Raw genomic sequence first — 22,393 nt, forward strand, 5'->3', positions numbered from 1 at the left:
GTTTCGATATTGCAGAGTAATAAGTGATTAAAATCTCAAATTGCCGCTTAAATCAACGGACATTAAAATAATGTCATGAGAACTGAAACACCGAAGAATATTCATGCAAAAACACATGCGCATTGATAAAAAAAGGTATCAAAAAGCACGTTTTTCAAATTGAAGTTTCATCTTCGATTCAACAGTTCATTAGCAGCAGGCCCGTGCGCAGGAGTCATTCAAGGAGGGGGTTCATGGGAGGAGAGGCTCAAAAGTTGGGGAAGGCACAAAAATTTGAAAGAAAAATTCGTCATCTAGAATATTGACGCTATAGAACAAATTCTGAGAACGAAGAACGAATTGTCAAGTTATTTGCACTTTTATATAATAAGTACTCTATTGTTCTTGGACTAAAAGGATTTGATATTCAGCAAACTGTGTTATGTACGCATTGTACTAGAGATGGGCAATTCGTTCTTAAACGAAACTAGTTAGCAATTTTTTTTGAGAACGGTAATTCTTGCTCGCTTCACCTTTTTTCGAAAACGGTAGTTCTCTAATAAGAAAGCTTCATTACGAAACCTCAGTTCAATTTCGTGTTTTTTTTTGCTCGCTTAGCTTAGCAACTATGAAAAGAACGAACGAACGGCTCAGGAGAACTAGTTCTTTGAATAGAACTCTGTTTCACTGAACTGTTCTTTGAAATGAGTTGAAATGAGAAATCAACAAACGCATGATAATAAACACATTGGAAAAAACAATTTGTTGTCCTTCTTTAAAAATTTGATTAATAAAAATATGGATATCGAATCATTTGAGTTTATTGCCGAACCTAACCCAGTTTCCACTCTAACTGCTGTCAAACCGTTTGCTTGAAACTAGTTTCGGGAAGGGAGGTTCAAAAGTTGGGGAAGGCACAAAAATTTGAAAGAAAAATTCGTCATCTAGAATATTGACGCTATAGAACAAATTCAGAGAACGAAGAACGAATTGTCAAGTTATTTGCACTTTTATATAATAAGTACTCTATTGTTCTTGGACTAGCAGCATTTGATATTCAGCAAATTGTGTTTTGTATGCATTGTACTAGAGATGGGCAATTCGTTCTTGAACGAAACTAGAGAGCAATTTTTTCTGAGAACGGTAGTTCTTGCTCGCTTCACCTTTTTTCGAAAACGGCAGTTCTCTAATAAGAAAGCTTCATTACGAAACCTCAGTTCAATTTCGTGTTTTTTTGCTCGCTAAGCATAGCAACTATGAAAAGAACGAGGACGGCTCAGGAGAACTAGTTCTTTGAATAGAACTCTGTTTCACTGAACTGTTCTTTGAAATGAGTTGTTTTGCCCATCTCTACATTGTACCAAAATGTAATGACGGCTTGGGACATGGAAATCAAAACTTTTCATGTTTGAGCATATTAACAAACGCATGATAATAAACACATTGGAAAAAATAACTTGTTGCCCTTCTTTAAAAATTTGAATAATCAACATATGGATATCAAATCTTCTGAGTTTATTGCCGAACCTAACCCAGTTTCCGCTCTAACTGCTGTCAAACCGTTTGCTTGACACTAGTTTGAACTGAAAATCGAGTCAGTTTCGATCCTGGTTTCTAAATCAGGTTTGCTCAGATCCTCGTTGCTAAGTGCGAAACCAACACAGTTTCGTTAAAAGCGTTTGTTTGATGAAACTACCCTGGGTCAGTTTCAGTTTTCTCAAGTGAAAACGACATATGTCAATTGTTCGAGTGTATGTTAGTTATCCAAACCGATTCTTATTCTGTTCTTGGTAACAGCTGGATTTTTTTGTGCATCTGATTTGCTAGTCTTATGTACTTCGGATACAACGTACAAAAACTCGCTTGATCTCGACGTCGACCCAAATTTACTCTTCACCTTTTAACATGAAATGTATATTCTTGCAGCAGCTCATTTTGCTTGGATATAGCATATTATGAGAAAAAAAAACATGAACATATAAGTGGCGACAAATCTTTTGCAGGTTTCCCCGATAGCAAAACATTCCATTATGTAGGAAGTCATATGCATTTAATTCAAGATTGCAAAATTTCATCACAGCTAATGCTCACTCAGTACTTGTGCATCCATGACCATAATCATGTGTTATATAGTAGGGTGGTTCAAACGTTAAATCGAACTTATATTTTTTTTCATGATTTAATAAAAAGATTACCACAGAAAAACAAACTGAAAAAACATTAAATATCTTATGCCATTACATATTATTTTAAAGTCTCTTCCATAGACGTCCTCCCTTGTGATACAGCTTAATACATGTCTGCAATGTCGCCCACACATCAAGAAGCCATTCATCTGTATCAAATTAGTCACTCTCCGCCCTGCCTGGTATTAAACGGTAACTGGCAGTCGACAAGAAAAGTGAAATGGGCTGGATGCAAATACGTTGATTGAGAATAAACTGTTGATATATCGTATGTATTTATGCTAGCAAGCAAATCAGCTGAAATGTGGGACTTGGTTTTACTGATTAATTTACGATACATCTAGTTTTTTAATAAGAAAAATAAATACCAATAATTTAATACCGTTCCTTGTCACATATGGAAGCGAATTTTATTCATTCACAAAGCACAAAATCCAGTAATCAACATCATAGTACATCATGAGGCAACAAGCTGAACGATGTTTAGCTTCAGGCGTATAAACACACAACGCATCCCATAACCAACGAACCGAAATGTTTCATATTATCCTCATAAATTCTAACCATCGTTTCCCCTTTTTCTTCATCCATAGAGTTTATTAGATCTCAAGTAAAATACAAGTTGTTCGTGACCACGCGGCATCCTAAGGACATGGCCCGGATTGCCGAGGATAGTGACTTCGAGGCACTGAAAAAGCTGGTAGATGACCACCAGGGTTGGACCCTGGAGCTGTCGAAATCCGACACACAGGTGTACACTCGACCGGTCGCTGGATGCAACTTTAACATGGTGAAAATCCACACCGAGTTCTCAGATGTTACGGCGGATACACTGTTTGACGTGCTGCATGATCCAGACTACCGCAAGGTGTGGGACTCACATATGCTGGCAAGCGAGGAAATCGGTATACTTAACGTCAACAACGATGTAGGATACTATGCCAGTAAGTATGAAGCTATATGAATACGTTCAACATCGACTAGACCGTCCTATAGTATATCATTTGAGTTTCCTAGTTTTCAGTGATGAAAAAAACATTATGAATTTGTGATTTTATCTATTCCAACAGAAATCACTTTTACCTTAATGGGACACATTTTGACATTTTTGCATCCAAATCTAAACGTAGATTATTCACAGAATATTTCGATAGATACATTTCATAGAGATTTTACATGACTTAGTAAAGGCAAAATTTCTGTATAGCATTATCCAACTATAATAAAAAAATTATTTGGGGTAAGGGCTCTATATTTCATCTCATTTGTAAGGACGTTACCTTAAAAACCTGATTTAGTCACTAAAATAACTATGATTTTTTCATATTTCTGCTTAATTCGCCTTGCTCCACATGGAGAATTGATTTACATTCCTTGGAAATTAAAATAATGTTAAGAAAATCACATAAAACACTTCTGATATGTTCACTACTCTACTCCTAATTTCTTCTCAAAGGATTTTTATTCGTCCGATCGTTGGACCTTTATTCATCATATTAATTAGTAATGCCGACAGCGACAAAACATTGCACTATTACACTCTCAGGCTCAAAATGTCAGAATTTTTCTTAAAAATGGCCTAATGCCAACTATAAGCCAACACACGATATTTTTAGAACCAGTTTTGAATCATTTCGACGTTTAAAAATGTATGGGTCGTTTTCGTTACCTTTCGTTTTAAATTTAAAATTTTACTGTCCAGTTAATTTGGTAAACCTAACAAAAAAAAACAAAAAAGGAATTGTTTTTATTTAGGCATTAGCCCTTTTAATAACAAAATGCAAAGCCAGAGATGCCATTTATACAGATTTATCTGTATTGTATAGATTTTTGCGTTCGCATACTGATTTGAATCAGAGTACAGATTTTATACAGATTTCCTAAATGTTATACAGATTTGTACAGGTTCATAAAAAGTGAGAAGTAAAAAATTAGACTTTTCTCTCTGAGAATCTATTAGTATTTGATTGCAGTAATTCTTTGAAAGTTTATTAAACAACGGACAAATCGCATGTTAAAATGGAAATCTTAGCAGAATTGAAGAATTAACTTTTAACATCATTTTATTATTGAAAACAGATAGAGCAGATATAGGCTTTTTATGCAAAGCAAATCATATTTTCTATGGAAATATCTGGCATCTCTGTGCACAGCCAATGAAACACACACACTTAACAGTGTTATGTTGACATATAGCGAAAAGAAACCAGTGCTACTAGGTTTGCCACAATGGTTATTTCTTTCTGGTAATATTCGAAGCCGAAATAGTTTTATTGAAATATAAATATCAACAATATAATTAAACTAAAGTCACGGATACCAAAAACAACTTGTTGATGATAATTTAAAAAAGAAAAACAATTTTGTTTTGTAACATTATGAGAAGACCTGGCAATTTTGCGAAACCAAATGAGATGAAAACAAAGCGCAATCAAGTGAGCTAAGTGAAAAACTTTCATCTCATATTTTTGAATACTTTTATTGCTTGTCGGGTAGTTTTTAAAGTTTTTAATCGTTAATGAAACAAGTAGCAAGTGAACATTGCTAATTATGAAATCATCCAGCATTCAATAGTAGTGTAATTGTGCGAAACAGTGATCATGTTTTGAGACGAATCGTTTAGTAGATATTCAGAAACATGACGAACTGTAAATCTTAAGACGAAAATGTGTCCTAAATCGAAAAGTGAGTCGGTTTTAAATGAAAAAAAAGATCGCCGAAGAATTTAAAATCATTTCTTCCAATGGAAAAGTGTGACAATAGCTTAAATATTCATTTTTCAACATTTTACAGCTTGGTTCAGGTACGTTGTAAGATATTATTCATGTTCAAAGTAATGAGGTAAAGAGATGAGATGGAAATAGGAGCTCAGATGACATAAGGAGCCCTTTCCCTATATCATTTCTAAAATAACGTGTGAAATATGTATTCAATTCAAAGTAAATCAATCAATACGAAAAATATAGCTGCAATTATAGCTGAAATTTGGTTAGGGTCAGAGAAAAGCAAATGCCCTTTCATTAAAAGGATTATTTCACAGAATGCCATTTAGTCGAAAGAATCATTTCACCAAGTCATACAATCGTCTTAAAATTGTATTGATTTGATTAGAGCAAACATGAGTGACATTTGTTTTCACACCCATTTTTCATACTCAAAATCATATGTCTGAAATTTTTACCAATTGAAAATAAACAATATCCCAATTTCTTAATAGACATTTAGTGAATTTTGGTTTGTACAAAAAAGCACCCTTCGGCTCATCAGTGCTTAAAGCAGCTCGAATTGAACTGCCATCTGCACCTAGCAATTCAATTTAAACTGCAAATTTTACACTATTTATGTAACCCTTGAAAGATATTGCAAGAAGGTATCCTTCCTGATGTCTCGGGCGTAAACTGAGCTGATCTGAAGTAGATCGCCCTTAGTAACACCGAGTGAGTGAAAATGCACAACGAATCAAGAAAATTATGCTTAGGAGTAGCTAATCCTTATCACTGTGCATACCCACTGACTCGAAAGTTATCATCAAATGGTTATTAACGACGCCGGCCACGACCAGAGGCTGTGCTACTAAGGAAGGAAAGGAATGTTAGTCCGATACTCGTTGTTTCTAGAGACCGCGGGTACCACTGCATCTCATCGAATATCACGGGAGAGTAATTGTGTTAGTAGGGATGTGAGAAGATCTGGGATATGTCTTGGTAAACAATGCGATCTTAACAGAAAGTACAGTGCACGAAATAAACTTCCGAAATCTCCAGATAGTCAGCTGTCTAGAGATCTACCATTTGTTAATTAATTTTTCCACTTTTGTTTTCACGATAGTCATACTTATTTATCGTAGAGGCAAAAGTGAAAATGCAATTAATTATTCATAATATATCGACCGATCAATCATAGAACAAAAAATTAGCGCGACGAAAAACTATTTTGAACCCCGCTTTCGAATCAATATTTTCAAATAAGTTTATCAGGCCAGCCGACCACCGAGGAAAAAATCCTTGCATTTTCTCGTTTGGAGTGTGACTCATCACTAAAGATCTACTATCGGTTATTAGGAAAAGGGTGATTAATCATATCAAATATTTACTTTTTATTTATTCAACATACAACAAAAGCAGGGAGGCAATCAAATTGAAGTCTTAAAAATTAGAAATAATATGAAAAAAGGAAACGAACTTAGTCAGAGGAAACTATTCTTAGAAACTAAAAGAAATTGATTATAAAGAATTCTCTTGCAAAATTAAGAATAAATATAGTAAATAAGTATGTTAAACGAAGGGATAGTTCAGTAAGAAAAAACAAACAAATTTGGAACACTAAAAACGTGCTTTATCCACCTAGCAGTGAGATGATACGTGAATATTCTTCGATGTATTTAGTTTTCATGAAATTATTTTATTGACCGTCGTTTTAAATGACAATCACTCATTACCTTTTAATTTAGAACTGCAAGACGAATCGAAGATAGAAATTGTTCGAAACCTTAAAATTATTGCTTTTATGAGATGTAGAAGTGAATTCCTCTTGTTTATGTCATTATTTATGATACTTCCAGAAACGGTATTCATAGACCAGCATAACCTAAAAACGTTCGTATGTCCATGAATTAGTATAACGAATAAATTGAAATAGTTTTGAGCCCAATTCTGAAGATTTTTTGGTATCGTCATCTTCTATGACGATTTAAATTTTAAAAATTCATCACCCTGTAATTTCAAAATTGGAAGTCGGAATCGCCGATTTTGTATGGGACCATAAGTTTATTTTAATTTGAGTTTTTGTTTTTTACCTTCTTTTAGCTTCTCTATTCCCGATACTTTAGGATACGGAATTCGAAAATCGGTGTAGACCAAGTCAGTTCAGTTCGCCTAATGGATTGTAAACCATTTCATTAGATTCGAAATTTTTGAAAATCAATGTATCTTAGAAAATTCAATTTATTTGGTCATCGACTCTCAAAATCTGTGAATCCGATGAACCGATAAATCTATGTGAAATTTCAACACCAATCAAAGCATTTTTTATGGGTCTTAAGACCTTTAATTAATTTAATTTAATTATTACATATATCATCCTGTAGTTCTGGAACCAGAAGTTGGATCCAAAAGAAATTCAGAAACCTAGAAGCATGGGACTGTTTATATGTGTCTAAGTTTGTAAAAAATATATAAGCCATCTCTTAGAAAAATTAATGAATTTTTTTCACGCACAAATTTGCTTACCTCGACGAACTTCTTCGAATGGTATAAGGGTGTAAGAAGTTGCGTTCTTCCAGCAATTATTGCTGCACGCAGTATTAATCAATATAACTATAGCATGAAATTATTCTGAATTTCAAAATAATGCCATCTTTCAAATACATATGTCATTCTCTAAAGATTATGTTGCCAAAAACGAACCGTGCTAAAATCGAAACGCCATGAAAAAGCGTGCTGTGCATAGTCTTTTAGGTGCTAAGAAACAATTGCATAAAACAGTATTAAAATTGTGTCTCACTATGCTCCGAAACATCGCTTTATCATCAAACGCGCACGGAACGACCGAAATTAGCTCTGTGCCTAATTCGTATTTCTGTTTTTGAATTAGTTGATTTTAACAAAAAAAAATTAAAAATAACTAGAAAATTAGTTAAAATTGAGAATTTACTTTGCTGAAAAAATCTCTTATTTCTAGAGAATGTGTTTAGTTGGCGAATATTCTGGACACAAACCAACAATATTTCAATCCAACACGAAATTCTCATTGATAACTAATTTCGTTATTAAAATCAGAAAATTTGTTTCTATTTATCTATCACCGTCATTACTGAAGGACAGCACAAAGAAAGCAAAAATGAAATTGGTTTTATTAACAAGTTTATTAGCCAAAAACTCATGAGAAGTGTCAAAGCAAAACAATCCATTAAAAAGCTAAAAAGGACAGTCTTGTTGAAACTGCTTGCAAATTGTTTAGATGTTTTTCGCATGTGTTACGATATATCCATATATAAATTTCTAAACCGATATGTAAAAATGACGTAAACTGTTAGTGGAAAGTGTATTTATTCAGAATTTGTGCGCATTTGAAGCGATTGTGGGTAATAATGTTTTTACGCGGAACAGTGAAGTGAGTTTCGAATGTTGCACTCTAATTGTATATGTCAAATAAAGTATTTTGTATCTTTCAATCTTTCGACTATGCCGTCCGGTGTTCTACTTGTATTCGGTTTTTGTTTTCCGAGTGCTCAAAGTTTTCAGTGAGTGAGTCGATTTCGCGAAGTCGAATGAAGAAAATAGTGATTTAGAAGTAAAATTTTCAAAAAGAAGTTTATGTTTCGCTTATGTCTTTTTCTCCAATACAACATTGTATTTATACCTGCCAATAAAGAAAAGATAACCGCGACTGAAATTTTTTTCGATAGTAGTGTGCCATCTAGTGGCTAGTAGTCATTACGGTATTAACGTTTTTTCGGTGACAGTGCGCCATATAGCTGCGAATTGCAGAAACCAATTCATCCATTTATGTAGGTTGAAAACAACGTTTTATTTCTCTAATTCAACTAAAAAATTAGTTGAATGGATATGAAGTGTGCCTTAGCTAAGAAATGACAGCACGTTTAATTGGTGAATTCAACTAAAAAATAGCCATTTCAACAAATATTTTATTATTATTATTAAGGGAACTAGAATTAGAAAATCTAAATTAGCAAAAGTAAGATTTTTTTAGTTGTCTCAAAAAATAACTAACTAAAATAAAAAAAATCAACTAATTTTTTCGCCAAAATGCTGATTTCGGTCTTTCCGTGCGTAAAAATACTACTACTAGAATAAGGTGAAAATTCGCTCACACAAAAATATCGATATATCCGTTGAAAATGAATGGATTCACATATTCTGTTTGCAAGGTTTCTTGTGACAGAGATGTCAAACAAATTTTGACATAAAATTTCGTATAACTCAAAAAAAAACATTCAATAGCGTTCAGGGCGACGGGGAGACCTTTCATTCGCGACTAGTTTGATCAAAATCGGGCAATCATCTCTGAGATCTCGACCTCTTTGATGGCAACACACATACACACACGGACATTTTCTCTGTTCGTCGAGCTGAATCAATTGGTTTATGACAATTGGGGAATTTCTATACCTATTATTTATATTTAAAAAAAAGATAAAAAATCTGGTAATCGAGAGTAGGAATAGCGAAACTTCTGCAATTTTTTTTTTTTTATTCAAGAATATAATGTTTAAGGCACACTGCTTAAGCTCTAAGATGCCAAGGGCTAAACTCCTGCAATTGTGTCAGTACGAAGTATGAAATTGCATGAAATTTTCTTAAATATTTCTCTAAACCCCAACTTTTAATAATTGAAAAATTATTGTGATTTATTTCAGTTTCTCACTCGACACTCCAGAGAATCCATTACTTGTTCAGACTAACTAATTCGTTTTTCCCTTTCCTCATTTACATTCCATTGGAAAGATCACTTGTTGGTCATATTAACACAAAACATAGCCTCAAAACAGCATGATTAGTAAAAAATGTGTGCATACATACGACATACAATATGCACTTGATGATGAAATTACAACACCACTTAAGTTTGCACTGAGATATGAACTGATGAGAAAGGATATCATTACTGACGAATGATTACTTGAAAAATAAGGTGACAAGGGACGCGGACGAAGTGAACTCACCACCACCTCTGGTTGCCTCAGAATCTGGAATTTGAAGACTTTTGATTTGTACAAAAGAAGAACGTATTTTATTCCAATTTTCTTCACTTTTCGCCTTCGGCTTAAAGCAGTTCAAATTGAACTGCCATCTGCACCAAGCAGTTCAATTATAACCGCTGAGCAGACGCAAAGCTTACACTGTTTGTGTAACCCTTTAAAGATATTGCACCAAAATACAATATTCTTTTTGACGCCTCGGGCCTTAAACGAGTAACGATCGACTACTGGTTATTGCTATTTTAGCTTAAGGTAAGCATATTGTAACACTTTCCTCTACCGGAACCATATCTGAAAAGCTTGAACGATTTCCATTTTAGAGTTTTTGACAACTATTTCTGGTACTTTCGCAACCGTAATTTGAGGACCGGAATAAGTGATTATCTAATCATCTACTAACAAGATCTACTAACTAGAGAAGCTTATGAACAATTTTCAAGGAATTTGCTGCATGATTACATGGTCATTTATGTAATCGGAATTTTTACACTAATCATCATGTAAATCGGAATTGAATCGAAAAAAAAGTTCGAAAATCTTGTATGACATTTTATGGTCTTTCTTTTAAATGTAATGGCTTGACTATCCCTGAGAAAAATTATTGCAATTATTTCTTTTTTCATCTATCGCCCTGGGATTCCATAATCGAAAGTAGTATACAGAATAGAATATAGTAAAATACAGAACATCAGACCACGATATTTCTCATTTCAATCTAAGTTTGTGAGAGTCGATTCAGCCATCTCTGAGAAAATTGAGTGCCCAGGAATGTTACATATACTAAAGTACATACACACTTTTATAGTATATGGCAATCGTCCCTCCGGGCCTCTGTTTAAAAGTCGATTTTCACTGTTATTGTAAAGGGTGATTTTTTAAGAGCTTGAGAACTTTTTTAAACAATAAAACGCATAAAATTTGCAAAATCTCATCGGTTCTTTATTTTAAACGTTAGATTGGTACATGACATTTACTTTTTGAAGATAATTTCATTTAAATGTTGACCGCGGCTGCGTCTTAGGTGGTCCATTCGGAAAGTCCAATTTTGGGCAACTTTTTCGAGCATTTCGGCCGGAATAGCCCGAATTTCTTCGGAAATGTTGTCTTCCAAAGCTGGAATAGTTACTGGCTTATTTCTGTAGACTTTAGACTTGACGTAGCCCCACAAAAAATAGTCTAAAGGCGTCAAATCGCATGATCTTGGTGGCCAACTTACCGGTCCATTTCTTGAGATGAATTGTTCTCCGAAGTTTTCCCTCAAAATGGCCATAGAATCGCGAGCTGTGTGGCATGTAGCGCCATCTTGTTGAAACCACATGTCAACCAAGTTCAGTTCTTCCATTTTTGGCAACAAAAAGTTTGTTAGCATCGAACGATAGTGATCGCCATTCACTGTAACGTTGCGTCCAACAGCATCTTTGAAAAAATACGGTCCAATGATTCCACCAGCGTACAAACCACACCAAACAGTGCATTTTTCGGGATGCATGGGCAGTTCTTGAACGGCTTCTGGTTGCTCTTCACTCCAAATGCGGCAATTTTGCTTATTTACGTAGCCATTCAACCAGAAATGAGCCTCATCGCTGAACAAAATTTGTCGATAAAAAAGCGGATTTTCTGCCAACTTTTCTAGGGCCCATTCACTGAAAATTCGACGTTGTGGCAGATGAAATTATCTTCAAAAAGTAAATGTCATGTACCAATCTAACGTTTAAAATAAAGAACCGATGAGATTTTGCAAATTTTATGCGTTTTATTGTTTAAAAAAGTTCTCAAGCTCTTAAAAAATCACCCTTTATAACCTTTCTATACGAGAGCTTGAGGTTGAACTTGAGCGACCACCCCTGGTTACTACTCCGTTACTGATCGGGATTAGCTGAAATTGTTCCGGGAGTTCCTAGATGATGCGACCTGGGACTGATAAAACATCCTTTTAATGTACATCTTCTGGTAACCCCAGAATTCATTGATCAGTACCGGCGCCGGCCAGGCCCGAACGTAGATCGTCTAAGGAATGGGAAGGGATGTTAGTCCAACACTTGTTGTTACTAGAGGCCGTATATACTACTGCGCACTCCACAAGTGCCACGGGAGAAGGATATTTGTTAGTAAAAATTTCAGTATTGGTATTATTCGCGCGCGACTCAGTATGTTCCGGTTTCAAGATGCTCGGATGCACCACTAAACTCACTGACTTCCCGAGTGAACGTTTCAACAATATCCTACATTGAAGTCCGCGAAGTCTTGATTCACAGCTCTTATTCGAGGAAACGGAAGAAAAATTTGCAATACTATCGCGTAAAGAATAAAAACTTCTCTATTTTTTATAAATGAAATTACGTGATACAAAATAAACGAGTGAATAGGATTTAGACAGAATAGTTGATTCATTGCATTGACATATTCTAAACAGTTGTTATAAAATCATTTTAAATCACCAAATAAATATTTCACGCGCGTCTTGATGCTGTATTATTTCTGCGTTATTATTTTAATTATTTATTAAAAGTAATAATTGATTATATTGGTTGATCTGGGCAACCGGCTACAGAGAAAAATATTAATTTATTGTTTGAAATATTAATATCAAGTGTTTTTTTACTATGTATCCAATATACCGATACATGTTATCTACTATGTATCCAATATACTGATATATGTTATCTCTGTTATTAACTTTGTAATATCAACGGATTTGCGCAATAGTTGATTTTTATTATTCAATTTATAATCCTGAAAGACAATCAATAACATGGAAGAAGAAAACATTCCAAATAAAACTTTTCTCCGAGGCTAGACGGAAATTGATAGGTTGAATGAAGAGATAATTTAGTAAAATAGAGTAATCAGAAGTGAAACAATGAAAATATCTGATAACTTTAAGGAAAAAGAAACTCCTGCAATTGTCGCCTTTTACGACATGGAAGCAGGAACCCAGTGGATCTATTCTTGGTTCATTTTTTCCGCCGGATTCCACATGGCATCTAGGCTGGTACTGTCCGGGGAGATCTAATAGGTACTATCAATCTCCTAGTGGACCCCAGCCCCTTGTATAACCTTTTCTATACGAGAAAGGCTAAAAAAGAATTCATAGTTGAAAACACATGAATCCTTCCCTAAAATTGAGTTATTGGGCCCCTCAAATGTAAGAATATGGATTTGACTTACCCAGTCGATTGAAGCAAATATTTTCAAGCAAAAAAAATATTCACAGCTACACTACAAAAATATTATTTTATTCAAAACAGGATTGACTCGTTTGGACTACATATCGCTTCCATAGTCGACAATAAATGATATTCCAGAAACTCATATTTTGTGAAGCTGTAATTTTGTTTTCGGTAGGCTTCAAAGCGTCACGGCTCCATAAATCGCCACCAAGTAGCGCGCTGTGCATCTCTCTTGTGTCTACCGAAACAATTTCATGATAAATTTTCACTATATTGACAACCGACATCCTAATGAGATACGCAGTCCACTGTGAACGAGCCATTGTTGCTGTATGTTTGATAGATGGTTCTCCAAGGAGCTGCGGTAAAGCGTGGTTCGTACACCGTCTCCGTGGTTCTTCTTCCAGCCGAATGGTGCTCATTCGTGGAAACGAATAGTCCTTATAGAAATTTTTGAGCAAATTAACATCGTTGCTTGTTTGTACCAACCAGTTCCTGTGCACAAATGGAAACAACTCTACAACTTCATCCGCTTTAAAAAACAACAGAGTTTTTTTTTGCTATGCCTCCACTTCCTATTTTAATAAAATGTTATTCCAATTATAATGCAGTTTAGATCGCGAACAAAACTTTCACAGAATCTCTCAGAACGAAATCTTGGTGCACCATTTCGTTGTGGAACTTGACCATTCTGTTCTGAACAAATCTCGCAACTGAATAATAGTGTAGAATTCTAATTGCATGGTTAGTTATACGATCGAACTGACACATTAAGAATTCAGCGATGTCGCGGATCAAAAATATGTCAACTGTCTTGGAAGGTCACCACCTTATGCTCTGAACGCCCGACCCAGAACATATTCTTTCAACACTATCTATTATTCATTAAACTTTTTCCCTAACACATTTAGATTCAACAACTTATAAAACAGTGAATGCAGTGTTTCACATCAAATAAATAAAATCTTCATTTTTTAAGTGTTTATCGCATGAATTAATATACCATCAACGGAAGAATTTAAATTATTCAACTAGCTAACAAGTGGTTAGATGAAACGATATATCATAGAAACTGAAACTGCTGAGCTATGGTGATAAACATTTCCATTCAATGGCATCACCTAGCCATTGGCAGTTCAGGAATTGAACTTCGTTTCGAACCGGAGGACGAGAAAATGTTTGCTAAGAGACTACATACTTTTTGCCTTTTTCCCGTTGACCTGACGATGAATGTTGGAAAAATAATGAATGGATCGGCAACAGGCAGACTGTCAGGACGACACGTAGACAGTCAACCCACGCACAATTATCTTCGTTATTTGATCCTTTCAATCACTTTTTGTCGACTCGTCGAACTGAAGCAAAAGTCAATGGAATTTCAATTCTCCTATTGATCAGGAAGAAGCGTTAATATTGCTTTTAAGGATGAAAACTGCAAAGCACTTTTGAGAAGTGTAAAAATGTAGAAAATATTATTTTCCTATTCGAAGAACACATTTCTTTTAGTATGTTTAATGCAGTAGAAGAAACACAGAAAATTGTTTGCTCACAAAACCGCAAAACCGCAGCTATGCTTGTAACAAAATAAATCATTTTCGCTTATCTGACTGGTACAGCATTGCAAACGAGAAGAAAAACCATTGCTGAAAAGTTACCGTGTACTTTGGTTTAGTTGAGGCGATTATAATTGATGTCCGGGCTCAAAATACACCAACTAACGTGCAAAACGGTAAGTGAAAGAAGAAAAACAAAATCTATTCTCGACTACTATTTGTTCTTTTTCATATGTCCTCACAGAAATGTAGAAATTTATTTAAGGATGATGAAATCGAACGAGAACAAAAGCGGGTGAATTGGTTGCATGTTGATTGTTGTGGTAATAACCAATTAAATGACCATTCATTGATATTTCTATATTGAAGTTCTTTCTACTATAATCACGATGATAGTATTCAAAATTATGCTGATTATACTGAATATGCAGAATATACCTCCTTTTCGCCTTCGACTTATCAGTGTATAAAGCTATTCAAATTGAACTGTGATCTCTACCTAGCAGTTCAATTTAAACCACTAAGCAGACCGCAAAGTTTACACCTATATATATCATACGATTACGGCTGCCGCAGAATTAGAACATTTAGGGTTTTTTATTGGTTTGTAGGGTGAGGGCTCTCTATTTCATCTGAGCTCCTATTCCCATCTCATCCCTTCACCTCATTACTTTGAAAATGAATAATATCTTACAACGTACCTGAACCAAACTGTGAAATGTTTAAAAATGAATATTTAAGCTATTGTCACACTTTTCCATTGGAAGAAATGGTTTTAAATTCTTGGGGGATCGTTTTTTTTTTCATTTATAACAAACTCACTTTTCGATTTAGGACACATTTTCGTCTCAAGATCAACAGTTCGTCATGTTTCTGAATATCTACTAAACGATTCGTCTCAAAACATGATCACTTTTTCGCACAATTACATTACTATTGAATGCTGGATGACTTCGTAATTAGTAATGTTCACTTGCCACTTGTTTAATTAACGATTAAAAACTTCGAAAACTACCCGACAAGCAATAAAAGTCTTTAAAAATCTGGGATGAAAGTTTTTCACTTAGTTCAATTGATTGCGCTTTGTTTTCATCTCATTTGGTTTCGCAAAGTTGCCAGGTGTTCTCATAATGTTACAAAACAAAATTGTTTTTTTCAAATTATCATCAAGAAGTATTTTTTGGTATCCGTGACATTAGTTTAATTATATTGTTGATATTTATATTTCAATAAAACTGTTTCGGCTTCAAATTTTACCAGAAAGAGCGTGTTAAATACTAATGAAATAACCATTATGGCAAATCTAGTATCACTGGTTTCTTTCCGCTATATGTCAACATAACGCTGTTAAGTGTGTGTGTTTTATCGGCTGTCCACAGAGGTGCCAGATATTTTCATAGAAAATATGTATCTGCTCTATCTGTTTTCACTAATAAAATGAATCAGTTCATATTGGTTTAAAATTTTAATATAAATGTTTATCAGTGTTTATCATCAAACATTTGCACAAAAGATGTCTATTTTAACATGTGATTTGTCCGTTGATTATTAAACTTTTAAAGAAGTACTGCAATTAAATACTAATAGATACTCAGAGAGGAAAGTCTAATTTTTTACTTCTCACTTTGTATGAACCTGTACAAATCTGTAATTACATTTAGGAAATCTGTATAAAATCTGTACTCTGATTTTAATCAGTATGCGAACGCAAAAATCTACACAATACAGATAAATCTGTATAAATGGCATCTTAGGCTCTGCATTTTGTTTTTAGAAAGGCTAATGCCTGAATAAAAACAATTCCTTTTTTGTTTAGCCTTTCTCTATAGAAAGGTATTAGAATTGCTGGAAAAACCGACTTTCGAACGGAGCATCGGAGACCCATAGTGTTATATACCATTCGACTAAGTTCGACGAGATCGGAAAATGTCTGTGTGTGTGAGTGTGTGTGTGTGTGCGCGTATGTGTGTATGTGTGTGTGTACACTTTTAGAAGATATTTGAACGCGAACAATTTTCTCAGAGATGACTGAACCGATTTTAACAAACTTGGGCTTGTTTGAAAGCTACTGTCTGGCCATTGATCAAGTTCGAAGATCAAATGGCTGTGACTTTTGGTTCCGGAGATATGATTGTATAAGTGACGTAACCGACAAAGGCGTTGTATTTTAACGCGCTCAATTTTCTCAGAGATGGCTGAACCGACTTTAACAAACTTGGGCTCGTTTGAAAGCTACTGTTGGGCAATTGATCAAGTTCAAAGATCAAATGGCTGTGACTTTTGGTTCCAGAGATATGATTTTATAAGTGACGTAACCAACAAAGGCGTTGTATTTTAACGCGCTCAATTTTTTCAGAGATGGCTGAACCGATTTTAACAAACTTGGGCTTGTTTGAAAGCTACTGTCGGGCCATTGATCAAGTTCAAAGATCAAATGGCTGTGACTTTTGGTTCCGGAGATATGATTGTATAAGTGACGTAACCGACAAAGGCGTTGTATTTTAACGCGCTCAATTTTCTCAGAGATGGCTGAACCGACTTTAACAAACTTGGGCTCGTTTGAAAGCTACTGTCGGGCCATTGATCAAGTTCGAAGATCAAATGGTTGTGACTCTTGGTTCCAGATATATGATGGTATATGTGACGTAACCGACTAAACACGTTGATTTTTATCGCTCTTATACATATAAGGGTGCCAATATTTTGGGATCACCTCTAATTTTGTTACGCTCTAGTGCTCAAAAGTTTGAAAAAAGCCTTCATGCAAAATTTGAGCTAAATCGGATATGCGTAAGGGGTGCTGCCCGGTGGTAAAGGTTTGTCAATTTTCGATCTTGAAAAAGCAAAGCCGAAACTCTTAAAACTGCATGAAACATCGAAATTTTGTGTCATCTAAAAAAAAGTCTCAAAAAGTCAATTATTTCAAATTTTTCTTTTTCGAGATGAACTAAATCTCGACGTTTCATGCAATTCTAAGCCTTTTGGCATCAAAAATTTTTTTTTCGATTTCGAAAATTTCATGTACTCCCCCCTATGGTGATTTTTCAAGATATATGAAAATTCCACTAAGTGGACTGAGAAGGGTTTTTTAGATTAGCATCACTGTTCTCATACAAATAAGCAACGCAAATGTCAAGCACTAGTTTGGAAAAATGATGCTGACTGTGTGACATGAACACTGAAGCATGCTTTTGTGAACTACTCGAATCAATCTGAGTCAATTGGTGTCAAAATTAGTATCCGAAAATATTTAATAAAAGTATGAAATTTATTTTCATGAGCCTGTTATGAAAGAAGAGAAAGGCATTATCACACCACTAGGTGGATTAAGAAGGGTTTTTTTTGTTAAGTTTACCAAATTAACTGCAAACAGTAAAATTTTAAATTCAAAACGAAAGGTAATGAAAACGACCCAAACATTTTAAAGCGTCGAAATGATTCAAAACTGGTTCTAAAAATATCGTGTGTTGTCTCGTAGTTGGCATTAGGCCATTTTTAAGAAAAATTCGGACATTTTGAGCTTGAGAGTGTAATAGTAGTGTTCCGTAGAACAAGTACGCGGGGCGCGTGGGGATTCCGAAATACTTTAGCAAATCAAACCACCGTTTTAGTGTAGTTCAATTTTAGCTTTAAGCTGTAATTTATTTTCAATTTAGATTAAGTTTTAGTAATAATTGTAATTTTACTCACACAAATCGGTATGCCTTTATAATTTTACGCAGTCTCCCGCACCTAGTGTAAACTTCTAGCTCTATGTATAGAAAATGTAGGTTAGAATTGAATTTTTACATAAGTTTCAATTACTTACAATAATCTTTCTTCGTAGATTTAGGCTACCAATAAGTTTTAACTAGGTTCTAAGTTTAAACAAATTTTTAAAGACTGTAACTTTGAATTACTTTTAATATTAGGTTTAAGTTTTAATTTTCCACAGAGATAGCTTTTAATACTCGTCTTCGGTTTTAGATTAAAAAATTTCTGACAGTTCTTTTCGCTACACGCTTAATAATTTCCCGCCACTCGCTTCGTTTATTGTTTCATCGATAACAGTGCTGCAGTTTCAACAAGTGGATATTTTTGGTTTTGATTGCTATCGGCTTTTCTAGTTTATGGGATGGACCAACGATAGGATGAACATAAAACCTTTGAGATGAAATTAGGAGCACAGTAGTGAACACATCAGAAGTGTTTTTAGCTGATTTTTTTAATATTATTTTAATTTCCACAGAATGTGAATCGATACTCCATGTGAAGCAAGGCGAATTAAGTAGAAATATAAAATAATTATAGTGATTTTAGTGGCTAAATCAGGTTTTTGAGGTAACGTCCTTACAAATGAGATGAAATAGGGAGCCTTACCCTAGTTTTATAATAGTTCGTTTCGATTTGCGTCTGCTTAGCGGTTTAGATTGAACTGCTAGCTGGAGATGGCATTTCAAATTGAACTGCTTCAAACATTGAAGCACTGAAACCCTTAAATATTGATATGAAAATTTATTAAGAGTTGAGCAAGATGGCAAGTGAATTGCCGATCATATTTTCCCGTTTTTCCCCGGTTTTCCCGGTTTGCGAGATTTAAACTCCCGGTTTTTAGAATAGTCCCAAACGGAATATAATAACATTGTGGTAATTCGTTTGCAAACACGTTTGTTCAATGAACGAAACCCTCAGAAGAATTTTCATACTCTGATTGTGATAGAATCCACAAATTTAATTATTGACCATGTCATGTCCGACAAAAAGATAAAATCTCATCTCAAAATAAAAATTTCACTCAGAAGCGCAGGGCAGTCTATTTCGTTGTTCAATATGGTGGCGATCAACATAGCACGGGATAAATCGCGTCGAATGCCGAGAGTGTCGAGTCCAATAAATAATCCACGGACTGATTCTATTCGGTGGGCACCTTTAAAATAATAAGGGTCCCATATCGTAGAGCACTACTAGAGTTTTGAAGAAAAACTCTAGTACTCCTCGTTGTTTCGAACTATTTGAAATAGTTTGAGATCATCAGCGAAAAATACGCGTGGACATTACACAGAAAAATTCACATCGTTGAAGTACAGGAGGAAGATCAGAGGTCCAAGACCTTGCCTTATGCAATTCCAGATGGAGCAATAAACTCTTCAAATATAGTCATTTATCTTGATTGCTAATCGGCGATTTATAAGACTACTTATAGTGCCAGTTGAACCAATTAATTCTGAAGTCGCAGAACATAGCATCCGTCACAAACGTCGTGAAGGATATGAGATTGGTAGTCGCTTGCTCGCATTGGTGAATGAATCAAATAAAGTTTAAAAAAACACAAGATATCGATCTTTTTTTCTTAATGGGATTCTAAATGATTAGCATCTCACGTGGAATAACCAGGAAAATTATCAGAAAGTACAAGCTCTTTATAATTAGCTTTTCGTTGATTTCTAACCAGCTTTATTTACAAATAGCCCAACTAGTTTATCTTCTATAAGAAACCCTTCTAAAAGTGATCGGGATATAGAAGATTATTATAACATTTGTAGTAAACGGATTACTCAAACAGACTTGGATTCAGATCATCTACCAATAATATTCAGGATTAAAAAAGCAATGGTTAATACAATTAGTTCTATATTCTACCACCATAGAACTAATTGTCTAAGATACAGATATTGTACCGGAAGCAATGTGAACCCTGAAATAATTTTAGGAAATTCGGCTAATATCGATGCAGCAATAGATTGTTTAAATCATTACATGATTGAAGTTAGGAGTCTATCAGTTTGAAAAGCTCAAACTCAATTTAATTCTCCTATTATCAACTGCTCTTTCGTTGGCATCAATATCAACATTCTTGTGATCCTACTATGAAGTCCATAGTTAAGCACATTCAAAGAAAATTGAACATAGATTAACTGAACAAATCTAACCATATTCTAAAAAACTGTTCTTTTCAGGCCTTAAACCAGTTTCAGCTCTCAAAGAAGTAAATTAAATTCTCCCTGAAAACGGTGAATAAAGTCAATGTCGAAAACTTTTTCAATTCTGTGAGTCATGTTAAAGAAAAGCTATGGTTAAAGAAAAGCTATGGTCTAATTGATTCAAATCTGCTGTTGAACCCTTAAAAATCGTTGGACGAGACATAGAGTGTTGGTCCAATTTCCAATGAATTGTTAAACATAGAACCTATATGGGACAATAAGTTGTTTAAATATTTTTGCTGAACTTCTCACTCAAACGTAAAATTGGGCATCACCTCCAGTTTTTCACTCGTTGAATAAAAATAAATTATGATGCTGAAAATTGTTACTCATATTTCAGCTAGTAATATTTACCTGGTTTTGCTAAAATTCACGGCTTTTCCCGGTATTTCCCGGTGAAACCAAATTCCCCTTCTTTTCCAGTTTTTCCCGGTCACTTGCCAACCTGGTTGAGCCCGATCAAAAAAGAAGTAGTTTTTATTTTTAATATGGTAGGACTATAGCAACTCGTCTAAAAGAGTTTGAGTATGATTGCCACAGATTTAGCCGTCATGTCCTTTAGCAAATCATATCTCATGAGTGCTTTATTTTTAGCCGGTCCGTTAACATTTTATTTGTTGCTCGTATGGGCTTATTTGGCCGATGGATCAATAAAGACTCTAGGTTTCAAAAAGAGTGCTAAGATACAACAAAATTGATCAACCTTCACGTTTGTTAACCGTGCATTAAAAAATTGGCATATCCTTCCTTTTTAAAATAATGTCGTTTTCGCTTGATGCCAAACCTAACCCAGTTTCCACTCTAACTGCTGTCAAACCGTTTGTTTAAAGCCAGTTTCGAACCTAGTTTTAACGTTGTTGAACTGGAAATCGAGTCAGTTTCGAACCTGGATTTTATATCAGGTTTGTTCAAACCCCCGTTGCTAAGTGCGAAAACAACACAGTTTCGTAAAAAATGTTTGTTTGATGAAACTACCCTGGGTCAGTTTCAGTTTTTTCAAGCGAAAACGACATAAATCTCGTTCGACTTTGGCATAAGGTTTTCAATTGCGGGAATGGCATCCAAGCAAGTTTGAAATTGTTGAATGTGACCAAATCAACTGACATTAACTCAATAAAAATGTTCGCAGAACAGATGTCTACATTCAGGAAAACTGGATCAAAAGGAAATCGAAAGCCGAATGCCGCAAAATCGTCAAAAAGACGGACCAGCTGTTCGAGACAAAATCGTCTGAGATGCCGCCCTCAAGCTGAAAGCGTCGTCTACAGCCGCTCATATAACAAAAATCGAGTCGAACGATCGCGAAAGCTATACATGAAGATAATGGCTTGGTTCAATGACGTGGAACCCCAAGAAGTTCAAGGGAAACTGACGTTCTGCGGTGAGAAAAGTTACTAAGGAGGTTGTGCAAAACTTGATAGAAGAAGACAAACGAAAGGCCTGGCAACTTGCATTGGCTAAAAACGAAGCTTCAGAGAATATTTTATCTCTATTCAAGCAAAAAATTACATAAAAAGTTTTTTACAGCTCTTCAATTTTCAATCTATATTGAAAGCGAAATTAAATTTTTTTTTACATCCATGATAGTTCCTAAATCAATTTTCAAATCAAGCTAAGTTTATTTCTAGCTGCTTTTGATTTGCATATCGTAAATTTCTCTATTTTTCTACGCGCGTTATGATTCGCGTGCGTTCTGTTCGCTTTTGTATCTCGTTCGATACAGTTAAAAATCGCTTACGGTTAGAAGTTGAATCCGGATAAAAATCAACAGCATCCTATCAAACTATAGAACCTATAATTTAAATCGACGTTTGTGGAAATAGAT

The 22,393-nt window shown here is 34.7% G+C and overlaps 2 protein-coding genes across 3 annotated transcripts in view; one reads left to right on the top strand and one right to left on the bottom strand.

Moving 5' to 3' along the window:
* LOC131427575 (phosphopentomutase) overlaps positions 1–22,393 on the bottom strand; it is a 181,890-nt gene that overhangs the window by 39,117 nt on the left and 120,380 nt on the right. The gene's annotated exons all lie outside the window — the stretch shown is intronic.
* The window catches only part of LOC131427578 (START domain-containing protein 10-like), a 43,847-nt gene that overhangs the window by 11,374 nt on the left and 10,080 nt on the right, over positions 1–22,393 (top strand). The window contains exon 2 of the mRNA XM_058590909.1: positions 2,759–3,109. Within this exon, the coding sequence (XP_058446892.1) occupies positions 2,818–3,109 (292 nt within the window). The 5' untranslated portion in view covers positions 2,759–2,817. The remainder of the gene's footprint in view (positions 1–2,758; positions 3,110–22,393) is intronic.

The sequence above is a fragment of the Malaya genurostris genome, chromosome 2, assembly GCF_030247185.1.
Source record: "Malaya genurostris strain Urasoe2022 chromosome 2, Malgen_1.1, whole genome shotgun sequence".
Classification (NCBI taxonomy): Eukaryota; Metazoa; Arthropoda; class Insecta; order Diptera; family Culicidae; genus Malaya; species Malaya genurostris.